The sequence below is a fragment of the Ipomoea nil genome, unplaced genomic scaffold, assembly GCF_001879475.1.
Source record: "Ipomoea nil cultivar Tokyo-kokei standard unplaced genomic scaffold, Asagao_1.1 scaffold3321, whole genome shotgun sequence".
NCBI classification, from domain to species: domain Eukaryota; kingdom Viridiplantae; phylum Streptophyta; class Magnoliopsida; order Solanales; family Convolvulaceae; genus Ipomoea; species Ipomoea nil.
This window is the reverse complement of record NW_017619749.1, coordinates 4,162,320-4,183,541: the sequence shown is the minus strand read 5'-3', so window position 1 is coordinate 4,183,541 and position 21,222 is coordinate 4,162,320. Positions and strand designations below refer to the sequence as shown.

Here is a 21,222-nt window from a genome sequence, read left to right as displayed (position 1 = left end):
AATCTATGAAATTATCATCTTTATTAGTGCAATATGTATAAACAGATACATGTACTGTTTAGAATCCCGGATGCCATATATTTTCACTGCACAAACAATGCTAACCCTCTCTGAAACATTGAAAGACCGGTAGAGACATGATGCTGCATAAAGACACTAGCAATCAATTTGGACTATAACGATAATCAATGCATAATGGTTCAAATTTCCAAATCATATGAGTTTCGAAAAAGTGACAATCTCTTGATCCATGGTGCATTTTGGGAGGCAAATTAGATTCTGAGAGAATTATATAATATTCATGCTCTCGGATATTTGATCATAAATTACTTGATTTGCTACTCTGGATCCATCTGACACATTTTGGGAGGCAAATTACATGCTGAGAGAATTATATAATATTCATGTCAACATCCAAATCTTGGTATCAGATATTTGATCATAAATTACTTGATTAGCTGTCCTTACTCTGGATCCATCTAACACAAGATATTGGGCATTACATGCTCTCAAATGATTGCTTGGTCCGTTTGGATATGAATAATGGGAACTAAAAAGGATTGGCATGACATGCTCTCAAGAAGGTCAATTGACAGCTCCCACAGGGAGTCCAACTTGGAACCTTGTAATTGCCAAGTCAACTGTCCGACCAAGTTGGTTGGGGACTGCCTCTTGATTTTATGGAAAGCAAGAAATGCCCTGGCCTAATTTCTTCTTGTTTCAAAGGTTGAATCCCCAACTCCAATGGCCCCCACGCCCCGGCCTGGACTTTGAATCAATAATTGTTACATGTTCTATATAATTTGTCTCAAATTTTGTCTTGTGGGTTCGATTTCATCAACTCTCTGGTTTTGTTCCAAGTTCTTTATTATTAAATTAGGCTCTGTACTTTGAGACAAATTATTTGGGACATTTAGCAGCATGCTTGAAATGAAATAGTTCAAAAAATGCACTTTTGGCCACCTCAATTCTGTGACTATGTATTGCCATTGTATTCATTCATGATGATAAATCCCTTTCTTCTGTAATAAATGCTATTATAAGTCGTTTATGTATCTTAACATCTTCATAGTCCAGATCATATGACTACTTCCTCTTGAAAATGATAGTGGCATTGGCATGAAACCAAAACCATTTGGTTGTCGTTTCTTACTATGATGCACGAAAACATTTTTAGGTGGAGTTTGGTTGACTTTTATACATTATTATATCATATTTGATACACATTATTATGTTTATCAATTTTTGTTATCCTGTTATCCGATTCAAATTTTATTGTAATCATAAAACTCATTACCATTTTTTAAAGAACAAATACCAATTTTGGTGCAAAATGACAGTTTTGGTTTACATGTTTAATTCTTACCAATTTTCATCCATGACTATAGTTCTAGTATCAATTTTCATCCACAATTATTGTTTTAGTGTTAAAATTCATTATGTCGGGGTCACCCTTTTGTTTAAGACATGCCGAAATATGAAATTATTAAGGATATAGAATAAATGGATTTAAGCCCTAAGATTGATTCCAATTCGTAGTTTTTTTTCCCTCAAATTAAGGTAGGATGATGAGGAGAATTGTGAATTGAGATTGATCTTAAGGCTTAAATCCCTTTATTCATACTCAAATTAAGACTTAATTTGAAAATGACAAAAATACCTTTAAATTTTAGATAATGACATGTCTTAAACGGAGGGGTTATCAGCGTGATGAATTTTAGTGCTAAAACAATAGTTATAGATGAAAATTGGTACTAAAACAATATTTGTGGATGAAAATTGGTCGGATTAAAGATGTGGATCAAAATTATCATTTTATTAATACTCGTGGGACCAAAATTAGTATTTACTCATTTTCTAATTTACTTTTGAACAATGGAAAGAAAAAAAATGTCATTACCCATGCATTCAATATGGATTTATAATATATATATACACATAGCTTGGGTTCAAATAAGAACAACCTAACCCCTTTGTAAATCAAGAAAATTTATCTTAGCTGCTTATCATAGTTCATTAACAGTTGAAGGATTTTAGTTTAAAAAATAAGAGGTCAATTTTATAATTATTATAAATTTTTAAGTTTCTAATATTTATACAATTGATCTATCTAATTTTTTTTTTATTTATCGACAACTTTCAACCGTTGATCTATTAGATTAGTCAGTATTCATGTTCTCACACCTTCCCCTATGCACAATGGAACTACTAATATATATATATATATATATATATATATATATATATATATATATATATATATTCCATTTATTTGAGTAAATCGATGGTTGAGTGTCCTTAAAGTGTGTGCGCGCACTTTTTTATTTTATTTTATTCTTTTAATAACCCTCAATTATTAATGAGTGTTGCTATTTGCACCACCCTTTGACCAAAAGACATCTTGAAATTGTAAAAAGTGAAAGCTTTTAATAATTAATAGGGGGTGTAAATAGCCAAATGAGAATACATTTTGCTATTTGCACCACCTGGTCAAACTTACAATTAATAATTTATTAATTCATTATTTAATTAATTAAAATATTAAAAAAAAAATTGAAACGTCGCCTTCTCCGTTGAGAAGGCGACGGACTGCCTTCTCACCGGAGAAGGCAACTGGGCTGCCTTCTCACCGGAGAAGGCGACCCAGGTAGGCTTCTACCTGGGTTGCCTTCTCACCGGAGAGGGTGACGGATTTTTTTTTTTTTTTTTTTTTTTTTTTAACTGGGCTGCCTTCTCCGGTGAGAAGGCAGCCCGTCGCCCTCTCACCGGAGAAGATGACGAGTTCATCTTCTTCTTTTTTTTTTTTTAAATTAATATTTGGATGGTTAAAAAAATTGAATAATAAATATTAATTTTGACCACATTTAATAATGGTGGACTTTTATATTTGCACCACCTATAAAGCTATTAGACCTATTAAATAAGTGGTGCAAATAGCAAAATAGGTGGTGTAAATAGAATTTCCCTTATTAATGAACATGATGACCAGCTGTAATTAATCTTTACTTTTTACAAGATGATATTTTTCTCATTTAAACTATTCCCCTATATATACACACATGTTTTTTTCATGTTTGTATAATACAATTTTCAGTGTTCCAGTTTCTCTTCTTGTTCTACCAATGTTTGTTTCTTAAGCATTTCTGAAGATATTATAATGATATTTTTCATTATAATAAAATTGGAGATATACTCTTAAAGAATATATTTATTATTAAATAAATTGATTCAAACATACCTAACTGCAGACTTTTTTTGAGTGGTTTATATGACTACATGCATACACGATGCGTATATAAACGTATATATGCATGCTTACCTAATTTGTTTTTATATACATATAAATCCGTTAAGACGATGAGTAGTGGCCAAGAAAACCATTGAGACATTGACCAGTTAAACAAGCAAAAAACAACTACGCATGCAATTCATCCTTAAAAGTTAAAACAGTGGGCGCGGTGCAGCTAAGAATAGAAAATTTCAAATGTAAGAATTTTCATCTTAAGGATATATGCTATGCCGCCGTTAAGAATAGGAAGGAAAAGTCTAATAATGTTTGGTCCAGACTGGTTATGGTGATGTCGTGAAAGGTGAAAGGCCGGGTTAAACTTTATAGAAAACAGTTTGGTTGGACAGTTAATTTTGTAATCATAAAGTTTAATGTTTAACTTTTTATGGAAATTATGTATTGACTTCTTTAATTTGAATCGCTCAATTATAACAATTTAAGATGATTTATGTTTTTTTGTAGTCTTTTGTCAATTAAAATTACAATATGAGTTTCACTCCTGTCGCCACACCTTCAAGTAGTAATAGTTGCATAATTCCCGTAAATGAGAGGAATGAATATATTTGTTTCATGCATTCACATTCGTATACGTTAACCCCAATTTTTAGAAAGGATGTTCAAATCCCATTTTAAGCAAAAATGCATTTTTACCCAACATATTATTATTGGTTGTCCATTCCACTGTGTGGTGAAGAAATTATCTCGTAAAAATTAATGAAAAAAAAGTGTCAAATAAATCACTCGTTTATGTGTATTTGGATCATTAAATTTAGGAATAAGGTTCAAATTGGCCACTGAACGTAACCTGAAAATGCAATTAGGTCACTGAACAAAAGAAAAAGTGCAATTAGGCCACTAAACACACTAAAAACGTGCAATTAGGCCACTGAACACTCCAAATGTATGCAGTTTTACCGGATAGCAAGTTACCATCAATTTTAGCAGGTTACCTGCTTACGTGGCAACTGAGTTGGCATTTTTAATAATTTTTAAAGTAAATATAATAATAAATTTTAATTTTTTAAATAAATTTTAATAATAAATTTTAAATTTTACTTACCATGCTTTTTTTTTTTTTATTTTTTTTAAAATTTATTATTAAAATTTATTACAAATTATTTAAAAATACCAACTCAACTACCACGTAAGCAGGTAACCTGCTAAAATTGATGGTAACCTGCTATCAGGTGAAATTGCATACATTTGGAGTGTTCAGTGGCCTAATTGCACTTTTTTTTTTGTTCAGTGGCCTAATTACATTTTCAGGTTACGTTCAGTGGCTAATTTGAACCTTATTCCTTAAAGAGTTAATATCCAAAATGATCCCTCGACTATGCCATAATTACCAATTTGGTCCTCAACTACCATTCTTACCCAATTAAGTCCTCAACTATGTAACTTTTACTCAATTAAGTCCTCAACTATACAATTCTTACCCAATTTAGTCCTCAACTATACAATTCTTACCCAATTTAGTCCTCTGTATTAATTTGACTGTTTGTTGACTGTCAAAAGTCGGGATAAAATTATAATTTGAGTAAATACCCAAAATGGTCCCTCGACTATAGCTAAATTCACAAATTGGTCCTTGACTTTCAATTTCAACCAATTAAGTCCTTAACTTTGTAATTTTAACACAATTTGGTCCTTTGTCTATTTGACCGTTTGTTGACTATGATTTTTGAGGATATATATGTAATTCCATGGTCTATCATCGGTTTTTTAAGGTTCCGGTTGCATTTCCAGACCGCATTGTTACATTCGAATCCACTGCCGTAAGCAATCTACCAAATCCGGTCGCCTTTCTTCATCCTCCATTTGGATTCAATGTACTTGAGTTCGTACCAGAGCGAAGAAGACGGCGTGTTTTCGAACTGGTGCAACGTCATCCTGGAGGCCTCCACGTGCTCCGACGAGAGCTGAAGGTTCTTTTGGAGATCGTCGATCACGGTCAACAAACGGTCAAATAGATGGAGGACCAAATCGTGTCAAAATTACAAAGTTAAGGACTTAATTGGTTGAAATTAAAAGTTGAGGACCAATTTGTGAATTTAGCTATAGTCGAGGGACTATTTTGGGTATTTACTCTTCCTTAAATTTAAAAAGAGTGCAATTAAACTTTAAAGTTAAATGTGTGCACTTGGGACATTTTTTCAATTGTTCTGTTGGAATCTGCTCATAATCCTTACGTAGCATGTACATACTCAGAATAGCTCTTTCATTTGCGGTATTAGTTTGGATTAAAGATTAACATGTTTTCAACTCAAATTGCATTAAAAGAAATCAGAAAAATATCTCAATTACATATATGTTACTTGTTTGATTATTTTATTATACACTTTTTAAGTTTGGTGATTTATTTGACACTTTTTTTTTAAAATTAATTAGTCCAAATTAAATGGAACAATGATATAATAATAATTATAATAATAATAATACGGAGTAATAATAATAATAATAATGTTGAATTAATTAGTAAGTAATTTTATTTTTTTTTTGAATGATGAGGGAAATTCACATTTATTCTTCGAGGGTGTGCATCGACGGTAAACTCCCGCTTTCGTTGAGAATCAAATTTGTAACCTTGTGGTTATTAAATCAACAGTCTGATCGACTAACTCGGCTGAAGTTGCACCTAATAGTAAGTAATTAATTCTAGTTTATGATGCATGTTTTCATTAATAAGGTTTTTAATTTATTACTAATTCACAATATAATGTTTTCTTTTTTGCCAGCGTAGCTTGTAGGAATTGTACGAGCAGCCGATCATATCGTATCGATGTCTAGCTGGTAGCAAGGAATATTGACCTTCAATAATTCGAATCCTTTTTACTCCAAATCAAATATCCATTATTCAAATTTCAAACGCAAAGACAAGTCAGACATTGGACCAACCAAATCAAACACGGTTTTCTTCATTCCTTGGTACGTGAAACAAATGATTACAAAACATCCTGGTATACGAATTGAAGTGGTATGGTTTTATAATTAAAATGTGACTTAATCCTTGTCAACGTAACATAGTTCTTCCCCGCCAACCCCATTCTTCCTTCAACGCGCATCTCTCGTCTATAAATACACGCATCCTCAGACCAGAAGTTCATCAACAACCACCCAAAAATTCATTCCAAAGTATTGTCACGTACATTTAATTTGCACAGATTACACAACCAAATAGTGTTTGTTTCATCATATCACTATAATGTGGTCGGTTTCCAAAGTTTTGGTTCTCCAGTTTATGCTTCTTTGTAGCCTTTTAGCTACAGAAGCTGCTGTTGTTCATCGTCACAAATTCATTGTAAGCTTATATAAATCTTCATTTATAGCTAGTGTTAGGAGGACCATTTTATTTTATTCCAATCCATTAAGCTTTTTAAAGTTTTGCTTATTCTTATGCCATGCATGCATTATTTATAATGTGCAGATTGAAGAGACTCCATACACGAAGCTTTGCAGCAGTAAGAAGATCTTGACGGTGAATGGGAAGTTCCCCGGACCGGTTCTTTATGCCACTAAAGGAGATACAGTCATTGTGGATGTTTATAACAAAGGATCCGAAAATATAACCATCCATTGGTATATTTCTTACCCTAGTTGGAACTTGGAACTGATATATATATTATTAGAACAAATATAACTTAGCTATATTTCCGTGCAGGCATGGAGTGAAACAGCCTAGAAATCCATGGTCGGACGGTCCAGAGTTCATAACTCAATGCCCTATTCGACCAGGAACTAAATTCAGCCAGAGAATAGTACTTTCTGATGAGGAAGGCACATTGTGGTGGCATGCCCATAGTGATTGGTCTCGTGCCACTGTGCATGGTGCCCTTTTGGTTTATCCTAGTAAGGGAAGCCAATTTCCTTTCCCTAAACCCTCAGCTGAAGTGCCCATCATATTAGGTATATATGTATATTTCATATATATAACAATATGAAAAATTTATATCAGCTTCCATTGCATTGCATTATTGCTTCTTTTTTGTTCAGTTCGATATTGCTCTTGTATTCAATATTTATGGAATATAATAATAAATAACTAAATGTAAAATTTGAAATGCAGGAGAATGGTGGAAGAGTGATATATCACAAGTTCTCAGCCAGTTTCTTTCCAGTGGTGGAGATCCAGCTGTCTCTGATGCTTATATGATCAATGGCCAGCCAGGGGATCGATATCCATGCTCCAAAAATGGTATATATACATTTATATATTTCAATCCATCTCACACCACAAAAATAGTTCTGTCTGATTAAGGACTTATTACCATGGATGTTAAAACCCCTAAAAGCTATAACTAATAGAAAAGTAGTGTAAATTTATTTTCTTGTACATGCCTAATCGTCAGTGCAACATTTCGATAACAGAATACTGGACTCCACTCTTAAGCTGGGATCAATAAATTGGATCATATATAGTAACATGCAATTACTGATCATGTTTTTTTTTTTTTTTTTTTGGGATCCGCAGATACATTCAAGATAAACGTTGAATATGGAAAAACGTATCTGCTACGAATGGTGAATGCAGTGATGAACAACATCATGTTCTTCTCAATCGCCAACCACCAGATCACCGTCGTCGGATCTGACGGCAGCTATCTAAAGCCGTTCAAGAGTGATTACATCGCCATATCTCCCGGGCAAACCATTGACTTTTTGCTGGAAGCCAATCAGCCCCTCAACCACTATTACATGGAGGCTCAGCCCTACAGCAGTGCTCCCGGGGCGGCGTTCAACCGCAACACCACCACTGCCGTCGTTGAATACCGCGGAAACTACACTCCATCTTCGTCACCGCTTAGGCCTACTCTCCCAGTTTTCAACGACATCAATTCATCCGTTACTTTTACCGGAAAACTGAGAAGCTTAGCCGACTCGAAACACCCTGTGAATGTTCCGCTGAACGTGACGACTAATTTGTTGTACTCTGTTTCGATTAATACATTGCCGTGCCCAGATAATTCATCATGCACAAGCCCTATTAGGGGAAGTCGGTTTGCCGCTAGCGTGAACAACATAAGCTTTATTCTCCCGAAAATTGACATTCTTCAAGCTTACCACAAGCACATCAATGGAGTTTATGGGAAACAATTTCCTGATTTCCCGCCGTTGAACTTCGACTTCACGGGGAGTAATCTGTCCGTTACGCTCCGGCAGCATGACCGGAGAACGGAAGTCAAAGTTTTGGAATATGGCTCAGTTGTGGAGCTTGTTTTTCAAGGAACAAATTTGCTTTCTGGAATCGATCATCCCATGCATTTGCACGGATACAGTTTTTACGTGGTAGGTTGGGGTTTTGGGAATTTCAACAGGACAAGAGATCCCCAGACCTATAATCTTGTGGATCCACCTTTGATGAACACAATTGCAGTTCCCAGAAACGGATGGACAGCCATTAGATTCGTTGCAGATAATCCTGGTAAGTCAACTAATCAATCAACCTTTTTCTAGTAAATAGGAAGCTAAGTTAAAACCATATTCACTATTCAAGGATAAAGGTAATTAAACCAATCTCAAACCAAACTAAGAATGTCAGTATGTAGACCACCATATATTCGGAGTGAAACTTGTAACATTGTGATTAATTACTAAATTAACGACCTAACGTGACTAAAATTGCCCCAATCAACCCATTAATCTCATTATCTAGGAATGTTAGTATACCATATCATTAGTACAATATTAATGTTTTTTTTTTTTTTTTTTTTTTTTTTTTTTTTTTTTTTTTTTGATTTGAAAACAGGGGTGTGGTTTATGCATTGTCATTTTGAACGACATGCAAGTTGGGGAATGGAAATGACATTCATTGTTAAAGATGGAAAGCGATCCAGTGAAAGAGTGTTGCCGCCTCCACCAGATATGCCCAAATGTTGAAGCTAGATTGAATAATATTTAATTAGTAATTTTGATTATTTGTTACTTTATTATTTATTTAATAATTTAATTTATACTGTTTAATTTACTAAAATAGCTTGTAATGTCTTTGTTCATTTGTTGTATTATTCCACATTGTACTAATAATTTGTTGAAATAAGCTTGTAAAGTGTAATTACATTTTGGTCCTCGATAAATAAATATTATACATTGTCTTTGCTCATCCACCTCCCCTGAACTAATTATTATATTATGTATTATGATCTACATCGTAAAATGAACTATTTTAAAAGAATATTGACAAAAATTAAACTCATAATTTCTAAGTATAAAATAATTTGTTGGGAACATAATTGATCGAGTTGATGATCACATAACTAAAATGAAAATACTTGATGTACTCTCATTTTAAACTTCCAACTTGTACTCTCTCTCTCACATGCTCTTCATGTAGACATTTTTTCGTGGACCCACATGCTGAAAATAACCAATCCTAGATTGCCACCTCAGAGAGTATAAATAAGGCAGTAGAATTTTGGGAGTCTATATAGTAGAACTCTAGTTAAAATAGCTAGGTTTCACAATCAAGGTTAAGGAACTAGGTGGACCCTCTAGGTTTGGTTGCCTATATTGTAATTTGGGGTGACAGTGTTGGTTAATAAAAAAAATATTGATTATCTATTGGGTTGATAATTAAAAATAATACATTATATAACCTAATAGTTTGGTGGAATAATTGCAAGGTTGGAGGATCAACTTTGGTATATACATCAGTAATATCACGTTAAAGAATTCTAAAAAATATTTATATAGAGATACACATGAGCCAGAGCAATAAATAAAAAGTCTCGTTTCAAATGTTGACTCAATTTATTTTATTTTTCATTTAGACCATTAAAATGAATTTATTTTTAAGAAATATGTTTGAAAACTTTTAATTATATGGATAAGAAATGATCTTGTGTGTGTGTGAAAAAACGTGTTCAAAACATACAAACATCCATTTCTAAGAAATTTTATATATCACAAGTTTAGAAAAATATTTTCAATTTTAACTAGAAGGCTCGATCGAGTTCACTTCTGCAGAATATATACAACTAACCCAGGCCAACACAAATAGGATTAGTGTTTCGATAAAAAAAAAAAAAAAAAAAGTGTGGTCTAGCTTCTTTAATTTCCCCTACATATATATATGTTGCTACTTGTTATTGAATACATATAATTCACGAGTTTTTTATGATGAGTACATAATAATTTAATAAGAGTGGTGGCAATGTAGTGGGATATGAGCAAATTATTACGTCCTTCAAGCTAAATTTATTTGACGTATATTTAAAGAGATTAGAAAGAAAAAATTAAGATGAAAAGCGTGTGATTAATGTGATTTTACCAATTACTTTATAACAGAATTTAAAGTGTAATACTTGTAATAAGCTATATTCCTTTTCATATACACCGTAATAAATTATTAAATTTAGTTTAAAATTGTATTGTACGTCTCATAAACCATATACCCATATGATACATTAAAAAAAAAAACATCTTAAGGTCACAAATTCAATTCTTATTAAAAAAAATTTAGTTAAACCCATAATACATGATCTTCTTAGTATAAAATATATTTTATGTGTGATTTGCGAGCTATTATACTAGAGCACCAAGATTTATTACACTTTTGAATAGTGGCTATGAGCCTCCCTCGTCACTAAAAGTCTTTTTTTAAAAAAAAAAAAAGACAACTTAAGTTTTGAAATTGATTTTTTATGAATAATACCTATACATACACACATGTAACTTGTGAAAATTGATATATTTGGAGGATGTATAACAGAACTTACAATGAATGTATGGCGTTGAAAACTTGAACCCAACTTTTCATCTTAATATATTATAGGTTCAATTTTTGTGTACTATATGTTCATTTTAATCATGAATACATTAAAAATGAAATATAGGTTCAATTTTTGTGTACTATATGTTCATTTTAATCATGAATACATTAAAAATGAATTTGCAATACAATAAAAATAAACTTATATCAAAATATAAAAAATCTATTAAAAAATAAATTTATAATATACTACAAATAAATATGTATAACGGTTCATTTTATAAGATACACGATATAATTAATTTGTCAATAAGTTGAAATAACACCTACCAAGAGAAAAAGTAAACCTACGAATTGCCAAATGAAAACCTTCATTTTTTAAAAAAAATGAAAACCTTCATAATTGACCACATTTTAATTTAGTTTATAGAAGAATACATTTTATTAATATATTCTTCGTTATATTTATTGAATGTTTTGTTCAAATTAAAGTAAATAACCCTGTAGAATTTATATACAAGGTGGAACAGTTGATATGATGGACCATATATATGATACTCAGCGCCTATATGGGAATATATAATTAAGGTTAATTACCATAGTGCTATGGCCAACGTGCTAAATATAAAATGTCCCTTATGAGTTGTTTACATGAGTACATACATGAAGTATACGACATAATTATGTTACCTAATTTATTTTTAATTTTAACACATGATTATAATGTAAATAATGACTGGTAGGTCAATATATAATCATTGACTCAACCAAATAATTTTTTTTTTTTAATGAATTTTGGGTGACTAAATGGGTATAACATGATTCTAATATTATTTCAATGACCACGAATTCAATTCTTAACTGTATTTTTTCGATTAAGCCTGTAACATAGAATTTTTTTTTACTGTAATTTACTTTTTTTTTTTTTTTACATGGTAGGGTTTCCCTCGTTACAAAAAAAAAAAAAAAAAAAAAAAAAAAACACAAAAAACACAAAAAACAAAATAAAAACCTGCGTAATTCATCCTTAAAGCATGAATTGGTAAGCCGCCTTAGTTTATAGTTTTTTTGTTTTTTTGTTTTTTTTTTTGAAAGGTAGTTTATAGTTTAATTTATGAATTGAATACAACGAAATACCTAATAATGCATGCTCTAGACATTAAAGTAAGGTCATATGTTTAAACGTAATTGCATCTATACCTAAAAAGGTTAATGATATATAAATGAATAAATTATTATTATATTATATACTTAGTTATCAAATTAGTGATACATTAGACTTTGTTTATTATGCATTTGCCTCATGTTGTGTTATTTATTTCACACTAATAATATTGATTTTTGTTTCACAGGCCAATTTAAAAGGAGTATCATTAAAGAACTAGTGAAATTTGAACTTCAATCTCGAAATTAAGAAATTTTATACAATCGATTTATAAGGCTCGGGTTCATTAGAATTTTTTTTTTTTTTTTTAAATCTAACTTTAGCAACTCAAAAGGAAGTATATATCAAAGTTTTGCGCGCTACATGCAAATGCCGAGATCAAACACTTATTATACCAAAAGTTATAGTTATTAACGAACGCGCAACATGACTTTATTTCATTATAATTGCGTATTAATTTGTTAGCTCCATATTTCGATAATAAGATGCGATAATTGTTAGATCAAAGGTTTATCAATACTAAAAATTATATATCTTTTAATATAATGACAAACACTTAATACGATGATAAAGATTCAAATTTTATTTACAGGTCACATAATTTTTTCTAATATCACACGATTTCTTGAAGAGGATATGATACGAGAGAAATCGCAAGGAGTATTAGAATATAATGCATGTGCTCATTGCGGATTTTTAGTTTATTATTACTATGATGTTTGAACTTTTCTTTTTGTTTTTGTTTTTGTTTTATTTATTTATTAATTTATTTGTTTTTTTTTTCAACGTTCGGTTAAAAGTGCAGAGACTTTCCAGTTTTTGGACTTTTTTTTTTTTTTTGGGGTAAAGTTGTAGGAAAATAATGAAACGCGGCCAGGAGGCTGTGCATATTATTATTATTATTATTATTTAAAAAAAAAAAACAAAAAAAACAAAAAAAAAAAAGTAGAAGCAGCCGGTTAGTTGAGTGGTCGCTGCAAGCTGGATTTGGGGACTTTTGTAATTACTTGTTATTCATTCCAAACAATATAATCATTCTAACGCACAGAAAAGTCAGATGATTGGCTAAGCCATACACGGGGTTTCTTTACCAATTATATATATTCTGTATTCACATAAACAAACAAATTAATTATAAACAACGTAGTGGTTAATTAAAATGTGACTAATTCTTCTTCGTCTTCTTTGTCAACTTAATTACTTCTTTCCAGATACATTCCTCCGATCCTTCATCGCACATCTATCTATAAATACATTCATCTTCAGAGCACAAGTCCATCATCTATCAACCAAAACAAAAATCCATTGTTTTTTACAATACTTAGTTTCATAATGTGGTCGGTTTCCAACGTTTTGGTTCTCCAGTTTATGCTTCTTTGTAGCCTTGTAGCTGCTGAAGCTTCTGTTATTCATCGTCACAAATTCACTGTAAGCTTATATATATCTTCATTTATAGTATTGGGGCCGGGGGATCATTTTATTATATTCCATTCATCGAGCTTTTGCTTATACTTATGCCATGTATGTATTCATTCTTATATATAATCTGCAGATTGAAGAGACTCCATACACGAAACTTTGCAGCAGTAAGAAGATCTTGACGGTGAACGGGAAGTTCCCCGGACCGGTTCTTTATGCCACTGTAGGAGATACAGTAATTGTGGACGTTTATAACAAAGGATCCGAAAATATAACCATCCATTGGTATTTTTTTTTTTACCCTAGCTAGTTAAGTTGGAACTCGTATACATTATTATAACAAAATATAACTAATCGATCTAGGTTTTTTGCAGGCATGGAGTAAAAATGCCGAGATTTCCCTGGGCAGATGGTCCTGAATTTGTAACACAGTGTCCTATTCAACCAGGAACTAAATTTAGTCAAAAGATAGTGCTTTCTGATGAAGAAGGTACATTGTGGTGGCATGCTCATAGTGACTGGTCTCGTGCCACAGTGCATGGTGCCCTTCTGATTTATCCTAAGAAGGGAAGCCGATTTCCTTTCCCTAAACCCTCAGCTGAAGTGCCCATCATATTAGGTATTTATACATATTATTATATGTCACATTTATTATATTTATATGCACCAACCGACCAGGTTACGTTGTTCTTTGGGAATATATAGGTATAATATTCTAATCCATAAAAACATTATATATTTAATTAATTCTTCAAATGCAGGAGAATGGTGGAAGAGTGATATAAAAGATGTTCTTACTGAGTTTACTGCTAGTGGAGGAGATCCAAACATCTCTGATGCTTATATGATCAATGGCCAGCCTGGGGATCTATTTCCATGCTCCAAAAATGATACATTCAAGCTAACCGTGGAATATGGAAAGACATATATGCTACGAATGGTGAATGCAGTGATGAATAACATTATGTTTTTCTCCATCGCCAACCACAATATCACAGTGGTTGGATCTGACGGTAGTTATATGAAGCCTTTCACGAGCGATTATATTGCCATATCTCCAGGCCAAACCATTGACTTCTTGGTGGAAGCCAATCAGCCCCGCAACCACTACTACATGGCGGCTAGGGCATATAGCAGCGCTCCCGGCGCCTTATTCAACCGCAACACCACCACCGCTGTCGTTGAATACCGCGGCAATTACACACCATCTTCATCGCCAATCATGCCTAATCTCCCAGTCTTCAACGATACAAACTCTTCCGTTACTTTTACAGCAAAACTCCGAAGCTTAGCCGACAAGAAACACCCCATAAATGTCCCGTTGAATGTCACGACAAATCTTTTGTACACTATTTCACTTAATACATTGCCGTGCACGAATAACTCATGCGCCGGCCCGAGGGGGAGTCGGTTTTCGGCTAGTATTAACAACTTAACCTTTTCTCTCCCTAGAATTGACATTCTTCAGGCTTACTACAAGAACATCAACCAAGTTTTCACCAGAGAATTTCCAGATTTTCCACCCTTGAACTTCAACTTCACGGCGAGTAATCTGTCCGTTGTGCTCCGGCTGCCTGACCGGAGAACGGAAGTGAAAGTACTGGAATATGGCACGGTTGTGGAGCTTGTTTTCCAGGGAACCAATTTGCTTTCTGGAATCGATCATCCCATGCATTTGCACGGATACAGTTTTTACGTGGTGGGTTGGGGTTTTGGGAATTTCAACAAGACCACCGATCCCCAGAACTATAATCTTGTGGACCCACCTCTGGTGAACACAATTTCAGTTCCGAGGAATGGTTGGACTGCCATTAGATTCAAAGCAGATAATCCTGGTACGTCAATAACCTTATTCCTTGTTATATACGGAGTATTTTATTACATTCTTGTTACTGATAGATATATATATTGAGACCAGGCCACTGTATATTTACATATTTTTTCCTTTTATTTTTAAACAGGAGTGTGGTTTATGCATTGTCATTTTGAACGACATGCAACTTGGGGAATGGAAATGGCATTCATTGTTAAAAATGGAAAGCGGTCCAACCAAAAAGTGTTACCACCCCCACCGGATATGCCCAAATGTTGAAAATTGAAGAATAATTGATCATCTTTCAATTTTGATTTTGAGTTTGTTTATTATTTACTTTCACTATTTTAAAAAAAAAAATAACTTGTAATCACTCTACTCTGAACTCTCAACGGCTTGATTTAATTTGGCAGTCTATAATACCTCACCAAACAGAGTCTAACTGTTGCTTTTGGTTGATGGGGTTGGAGTCACTCTTTCTAGATTTATATGATTTTGCTTGAATTTTTTTTTCCTACGAAAATGAAAATGAGGAGTGTGTAATGTCTTTTCTTGTATTGTACTATTTTCACATTATATTGTACTAATAATTTGTTGTAATATGTTTTGAAAGTGTATTTACTGGTCCTCAATAAATATCTATGGCCTATCTTTTATTTGTTTTTATTTTCTGTCATCGTTTTAATTGGAATTCACTTGCAAGTTATCTCCCACATTAGCTCCTCTCACCTTTTCAATATAATTCTATTTTCTTAATGCAACTTGTGGTAATGAAAACTTAATCTAAAATCTCCCTACGAAATCTTAGGCAAATGGCATGATTTTTTTTATTTTTTTTGTTTGAATCAACAAAATGAAACTATCATTAATGAATAGAAAACAAGTCACCAATAAAAGTTGATGAACCAATAAGCCACTCAACTAAGACAGTCTAAGAGCCTATAGCCTAAGCCAACACAAACAATTCTTTATTGTCACATTATAGCAATTTGATATCTTGAGCATAATTATCAATCATCATCCAAAAGTATGAACTAGCATTTAGGCATATATGGTGGTGGAGGCAGCATCTTCTGCTTTCTTTCGTTGCCGTCTTTGACTATAAATGCCATATCCATTCCCCAACTTGTATGTCGCTGGAAGTGACAATGCATAAACCATACTCCTAACAATTTTAATTAAATAATAAAATTAGTTTTAACTTGCAAGATACAATATATATTAGCAAGCGTATTATTAATATATATTATATTCTAAATGCTCTGTCAGGTCAGGGTGTGATCTAAGGGTTGGGGTTCAGCCTTTTGGAAGAATATATATATTATATATATTAAAAAAAAAAAAAAAAAAAGGTTGGGACAGTATTGACCTGGATTTTCGGCCTTGAATCTTATGGCAGTCCACGAGCTTTTAGCAACAGCAATAGTGTTAACTAGAGGAGGATCGACAAGATTATAGTTGGAAGGATCTTTGTCTTTATCAAAATTCCCGAAACCCGACCCGACAACGTAGAAACTGTATCCGTGCAAGTGAAATGGGTGATCAATGCCCGACAACAAAGAAGTCCCTTGGAGAACAATCTCCACCGTCCGTCCATATTCAAGTACTACCACTTCCGTCGCCCGGTTCGCCTGCAGCAGCTTAGCCGGAAGATCGCCGGCGGTATAGTTGAATGGAAAGGGTGGAAAATGGGGGAATTCATCGCCGTAAACACCGCCGATCATCTTGTAATAAGCCTGAAGTATGTCGATAGGCGGGAGAACAAAGCTGTTGTTATTCATACTAGCGGCGAGCCGGCTGCCATTAATTCCGGCGCATGCCTTACCGTTTTCGCACGGCAGCGTGTTGACGGAAACCGCGAAAAATAGGTTAGTTGTCACGTTCAGGGGGACATTAATCGGATGATTCTCGTCGGCTAAACTCCGGAGGTTCCTGGTAAAACTAACGGATGCGTTCGTGTCGTTAGAATTCGGAAGATTGGGTAACGGCGGTGAAGGATCCGCCGGGGAATATTTTGAATATTGGAGGATGGCGGTGGCGGTGGAGTTGTCGTAGTGGAGCAGAGGGACCGAGTTGTATGCCTTTGCAGCCATGTAATAACGGTTCGGCGTTTGGTCGGCTTTGAGCAAAAGGTCAATGGTTTGACCGGGAGATATGGCGATATAGTCACTCTTGAACGGTTTTACGTAGCTGCCGTCCGTTCCGACCACCGTGAGTTGGTGGTTTGCGACGGAGAAGAAGAGGATGAAGTTCATCGCGCTGTTCACCATTCGAAGCAAATATGTCTTTCCACTATCCACCGTTAACGTAAACGTATCTGCAATTTCAATTAAACAACCTTTTAATTAGCTTTCAAAGACTATTGAAATTTGTAACGCAACAATGTTACTTGTGCAAAATTTCTTGTACAAAGGACCTTCGTTTCCATCTCCCAAAAGATTAAATCCCCAATTCTAAGAGCTCTCCACATTTGGATCGGATAAAACATTTAAGAGAATGTAAATTATGGTGAATCAATGGCTCAACAAAAATGATTAAATGCAGATGTTCACAAGAAATCTTTTCACATAATCCCCACGCTAGCACGGTTGAAATTCGAACCTTAACTTGGTCTTTTCTCTCAAATATTATTTACTGAACTATTGAGCTAAATTCGTGCAAGCAAGACCTTCATTTCCTGACTTGACAGAATGATAGTGTTGATTTTATCATTACAGAAGTAGTCAAATAGCGGGTCAACACTACCAGAATATTAAGAACGAGATTGCCGGAAAATACATTACCATTTTTTGAACATGGGTATAAATCTCCAGGTTGGCCATTAATAAAAAATGCGTCTGAGATAATTTCTTGTCCCCCACTTGCTATCAACTCTTTATATACTGCTTGTATATCGCTCTTCCACCATTGTGCTGTTCCAATTTTAACATTTTGTTTTTTGAAAAATATCAAATTATTATGAGAACCAAATACAAATTAAAGTATTATGAGAACCAAATACAAATTAAAGTATTTTCAAAAAAAAAAAAATACAAATTAAAGTATACATAATAGATCAGAAGTGTAAGATCGCATATATACCAAAAATGATGGGCACTTCAGCTTGAGGCTTAGGAAAAGGGTATTTAATTCCATTAGTGGGATAGATAATAATAACACCGTGCACCGTGGCTCGAGACCAACCACTATGGGCGTGCCACCACAATGTTCCTTCCTCGTCTGATAATTTGATTGTTTGGCTAAAATTTGTGCCAGGTTGAATAGGACATTGAGTTATGTACTCCGGACCATCCGACCATGGATTTCTTGGTTGTTTCACACCGTGCCTAAGTATCACATTTAAGGAGTCCAAAAATAAATCAGTGATAATTAGTATTATATTTAATTTTATTACTTATAAGGGAAAATATAATACTTTAAAAAAAAATACTACTTTTACATCAAAAAGTAAAAGTATTACATTTGTACTTGTCATCAAAAGTACTATGTTTTTCCTTGTAAATAACAAATTATCCATAATTAGTATTGCATTTGCTAGTATAAGTATTACATTTGCATCTCACGGATCACACAAGTATGACCCTTAAATCATAGGTTGGTCAAAATAAAGTATTATAGCGGACTAGCTCAAAACAAGAAGGTTACTGGACAGTTCTTATTTAAGTTGAACTTAGAATGTTGTGGTTACTAGTAACTATACTACCAACTCGATTAGGATTGGCCCAAATAAAATATTGTACATGTAGCTAGCACACGGGAAAAGTCAAATGTCTATATACTTTTTAAGATTATAATTTTTTTTTTTTAATTTAAAAAAGATTGAATTTAAGAGAATAATACTTACCAATGTAGGGTAATATTTTCACTTCCTTGATTAATTACATCGATTATTATTGTGTCCCCTCTATTTGCATATAGAGTTGGTCCAGGAAATGTTCCATTCACAGTCAATATATTCTTGCTACTACACAGCCTTGTGTACAGAGCTTCTTTCACCTACACATAATATATAGGTGATAAAAATGGATGGTAAGATTTGGATACAAATTTACATTTTAAGTTAAACAAATTATTTTAGTTATAAAGAGACTTTTAAAAAAAAAAAGTGGTATTAAATGTGTGTAGTGTGTACCTATCTAAGCCAAACACAATGGGATTAATTAAGTTTTTTTTTTTTTTTTTTTTTTTTTTTTTTTTTTTTTTTTGGGTATTCTTTAACACATGCATAAAAACATATGGAGTATAGAATATAGATTATTATAATGTGTGTGTGTGTGTGTGTATTATTTTCATATTATATTAATCCAACTCATATGGAGTATAAATTATTATTTGTATATATATTTTTTGATAAAATTATTTTTATATTAATCTGACTCATGCAAACTTAATTGGTAGGAAGGTTGAGTGATTTAGATTTTTTTTTTTTTTAAATGAAACATTCTCTCTCTCTCTCTCTCTTCGGAGCAAAAATTAGTAAATTGATTTCTGACTTTTTTTCTTTTTTAAGATAAAGATCATATCAAGATTTTTTTTTTTTTTTTTTTAGGGTAGATCATATCAAGAATTAATTTTTTTTATCACAAGGAAAAAAAAATAAAGCATGAAACTCTTTAGAGGGATAACAAGCCTAAAGGCAGATTAAAAGAAAACAAAAGATGAGAGAAATTAAACATACATTAATCAAGAAAGATTAAAAAAAAAAGTATTTACGATATGGAATTATGGACATAATTAAATTTCTTGAAATTTTAAATGTAACTTTGTAATATATAAGTCACTCTTTTTCAATTAAATTAACACAAATTCAATTTTCTCTGCTTTATAAGTCACTTATCAAACTTAACGTCTTTTAAGATCAGAAGAAATGAATAATTAAAGATATATATACTGATATACATAGTTACATACACATGTAAATATATACTTGTGAAAATTAATGTTTTTTTTTTTTTTTTTTTTTTTTTTTTTTTTTTTAAGGAAGAACAAAAAAACTTACAATGAATGTATGACGTTGAAGCTCAGCTTGGCCAATTTGAATGCCTCCCAGGAGAAAAAAAACTATGAATTGCAAAATGAAGGTCTCCATAGTCAACCACATTTTATAAATTAAAATATTATGTTTAATATAATGTTTTGCTCAAATCCTCTCAATTTTATATACAAGGTGAGGTAACGTTGCTGATCTAGGTTTTATGGACCGTATCCTACTCCAATTAATTAAGGTGTACAAACAATAGTGTGAAAATTTTAAATGTAATGTGGAAATTTGGCCATGGAATACCATATATTGGGTTCTACAATGAATTTACTCCGTAGACAAGGTAAATACCATATGATAAAAAAAAATATGTTAAATGTTAAATGTTAAATATAATAAGATTATAAAGAAAAAAATAACAATAAAAATAATCAACACATCACGATCGAACGTAACAAAGAAAAAATATAAAATTATAAAGAATTTATATATGTATTTCTGGCTGACCACATACAATTGGGTTAGGATTGGATACATACATATTTTGTTTTTACATTTTGAAATTTGTGTATATCTAGTTACAGTTAAATTGGTTGATTTTTTTATTTTTTTTAAAACAAAATTACTGGTACAACTTCGGGCCACTTTTTGAGAGGTTAAAAATATTCTATACGATCCCACCAAACCTAACTCTTATTGAAAATGGAGTCATCAAGTTTATATATTTTCCCTTCTCAAAATTAATTAATGTCATATCATGTTTTATGAAGGCATTAAAAAAAAAAAAAAAAGTCCTTATCCTGCCCTCCATTAATAACGTTTGGCATGCAATGTTGGGTCGTGTGAGTCT

The 21,222-nt window shown here is 32.6% G+C and overlaps 3 protein-coding genes across 4 annotated transcripts; 2 read left to right on the top strand and 1 right to left on the bottom strand.

Annotated features, from left to right (window-relative positions):
• Window positions 1-6,370: 6,370 nt before the first annotated feature.
• LOC109170620 (laccase-14-like) lies at window positions 6,371-9,386 on the top strand. The gene is made up of 6 exons (XM_019319813.1): window positions 6,371-6,587; window positions 6,714-6,865; window positions 6,948-7,192; window positions 7,353-7,481; window positions 7,758-8,708; window positions 9,033-9,386. Exons 1-6 carry the CDS (start codon window positions 6,492-6,494, stop codon window positions 9,161-9,163), a joined length of 1,704 nt encoding a protein of 567 aa, XP_019175358.1. The 5' UTR covers window positions 6,371-6,491; the 3' UTR covers window positions 9,164-9,386.
• Window positions 9,387-12,280: 2,894 nt separating this feature from the next.
• On the top strand, window positions 12,281-16,031 carry LOC109170621 (laccase-15-like). Of its 2 annotated transcripts, XM_019319815.1 has the most exons (6): window positions 12,281-12,284; window positions 13,480-13,587; window positions 13,712-13,863; window positions 13,953-14,197; window positions 14,340-15,413; window positions 15,540-16,031. In XM_019319815.1, the coding sequence occupies exons 2-6, from the start codon at window positions 13,492-13,494 to the stop codon at window positions 15,668-15,670; spliced, it is 1,698 nt and encodes a 565-aa protein (XP_019175360.1). In that variant the 5' UTR covers window positions 12,281-12,284; window positions 13,480-13,491; the 3' UTR covers window positions 15,671-16,031. The 2 variants fall into 2 exon arrangements, with proteins under 2 accessions (XP_019175360.1, XP_019175359.1); XM_019319814.1 differs by lacking the exon at window positions 12,281-12,284 and having other exon boundaries at window positions 13,477-13,587.
• A 200-nt stretch (window positions 16,032-16,231) lies between these two features.
• Window positions 16,232-20,480, bottom strand: LOC109169814 (laccase-14-like). Its single transcript, XM_019318706.1, has 6 exons — window positions 20,391-20,480; window positions 19,236-19,387; window positions 18,473-18,717; window positions 18,175-18,303; window positions 16,761-17,708; window positions 16,232-16,556 (listed from the first exon to the last, which is right to left on the bottom strand). The coding sequence occupies exons 1-6, from the start codon at window positions 20,478-20,480 to the stop codon at window positions 16,426-16,428; spliced, it is 1,695 nt and encodes a 564-aa protein (XP_019174251.1). The 3' UTR covers window positions 16,232-16,425.
• Between the last annotated feature and the right edge of the window lie 742 nt (window positions 20,481-21,222).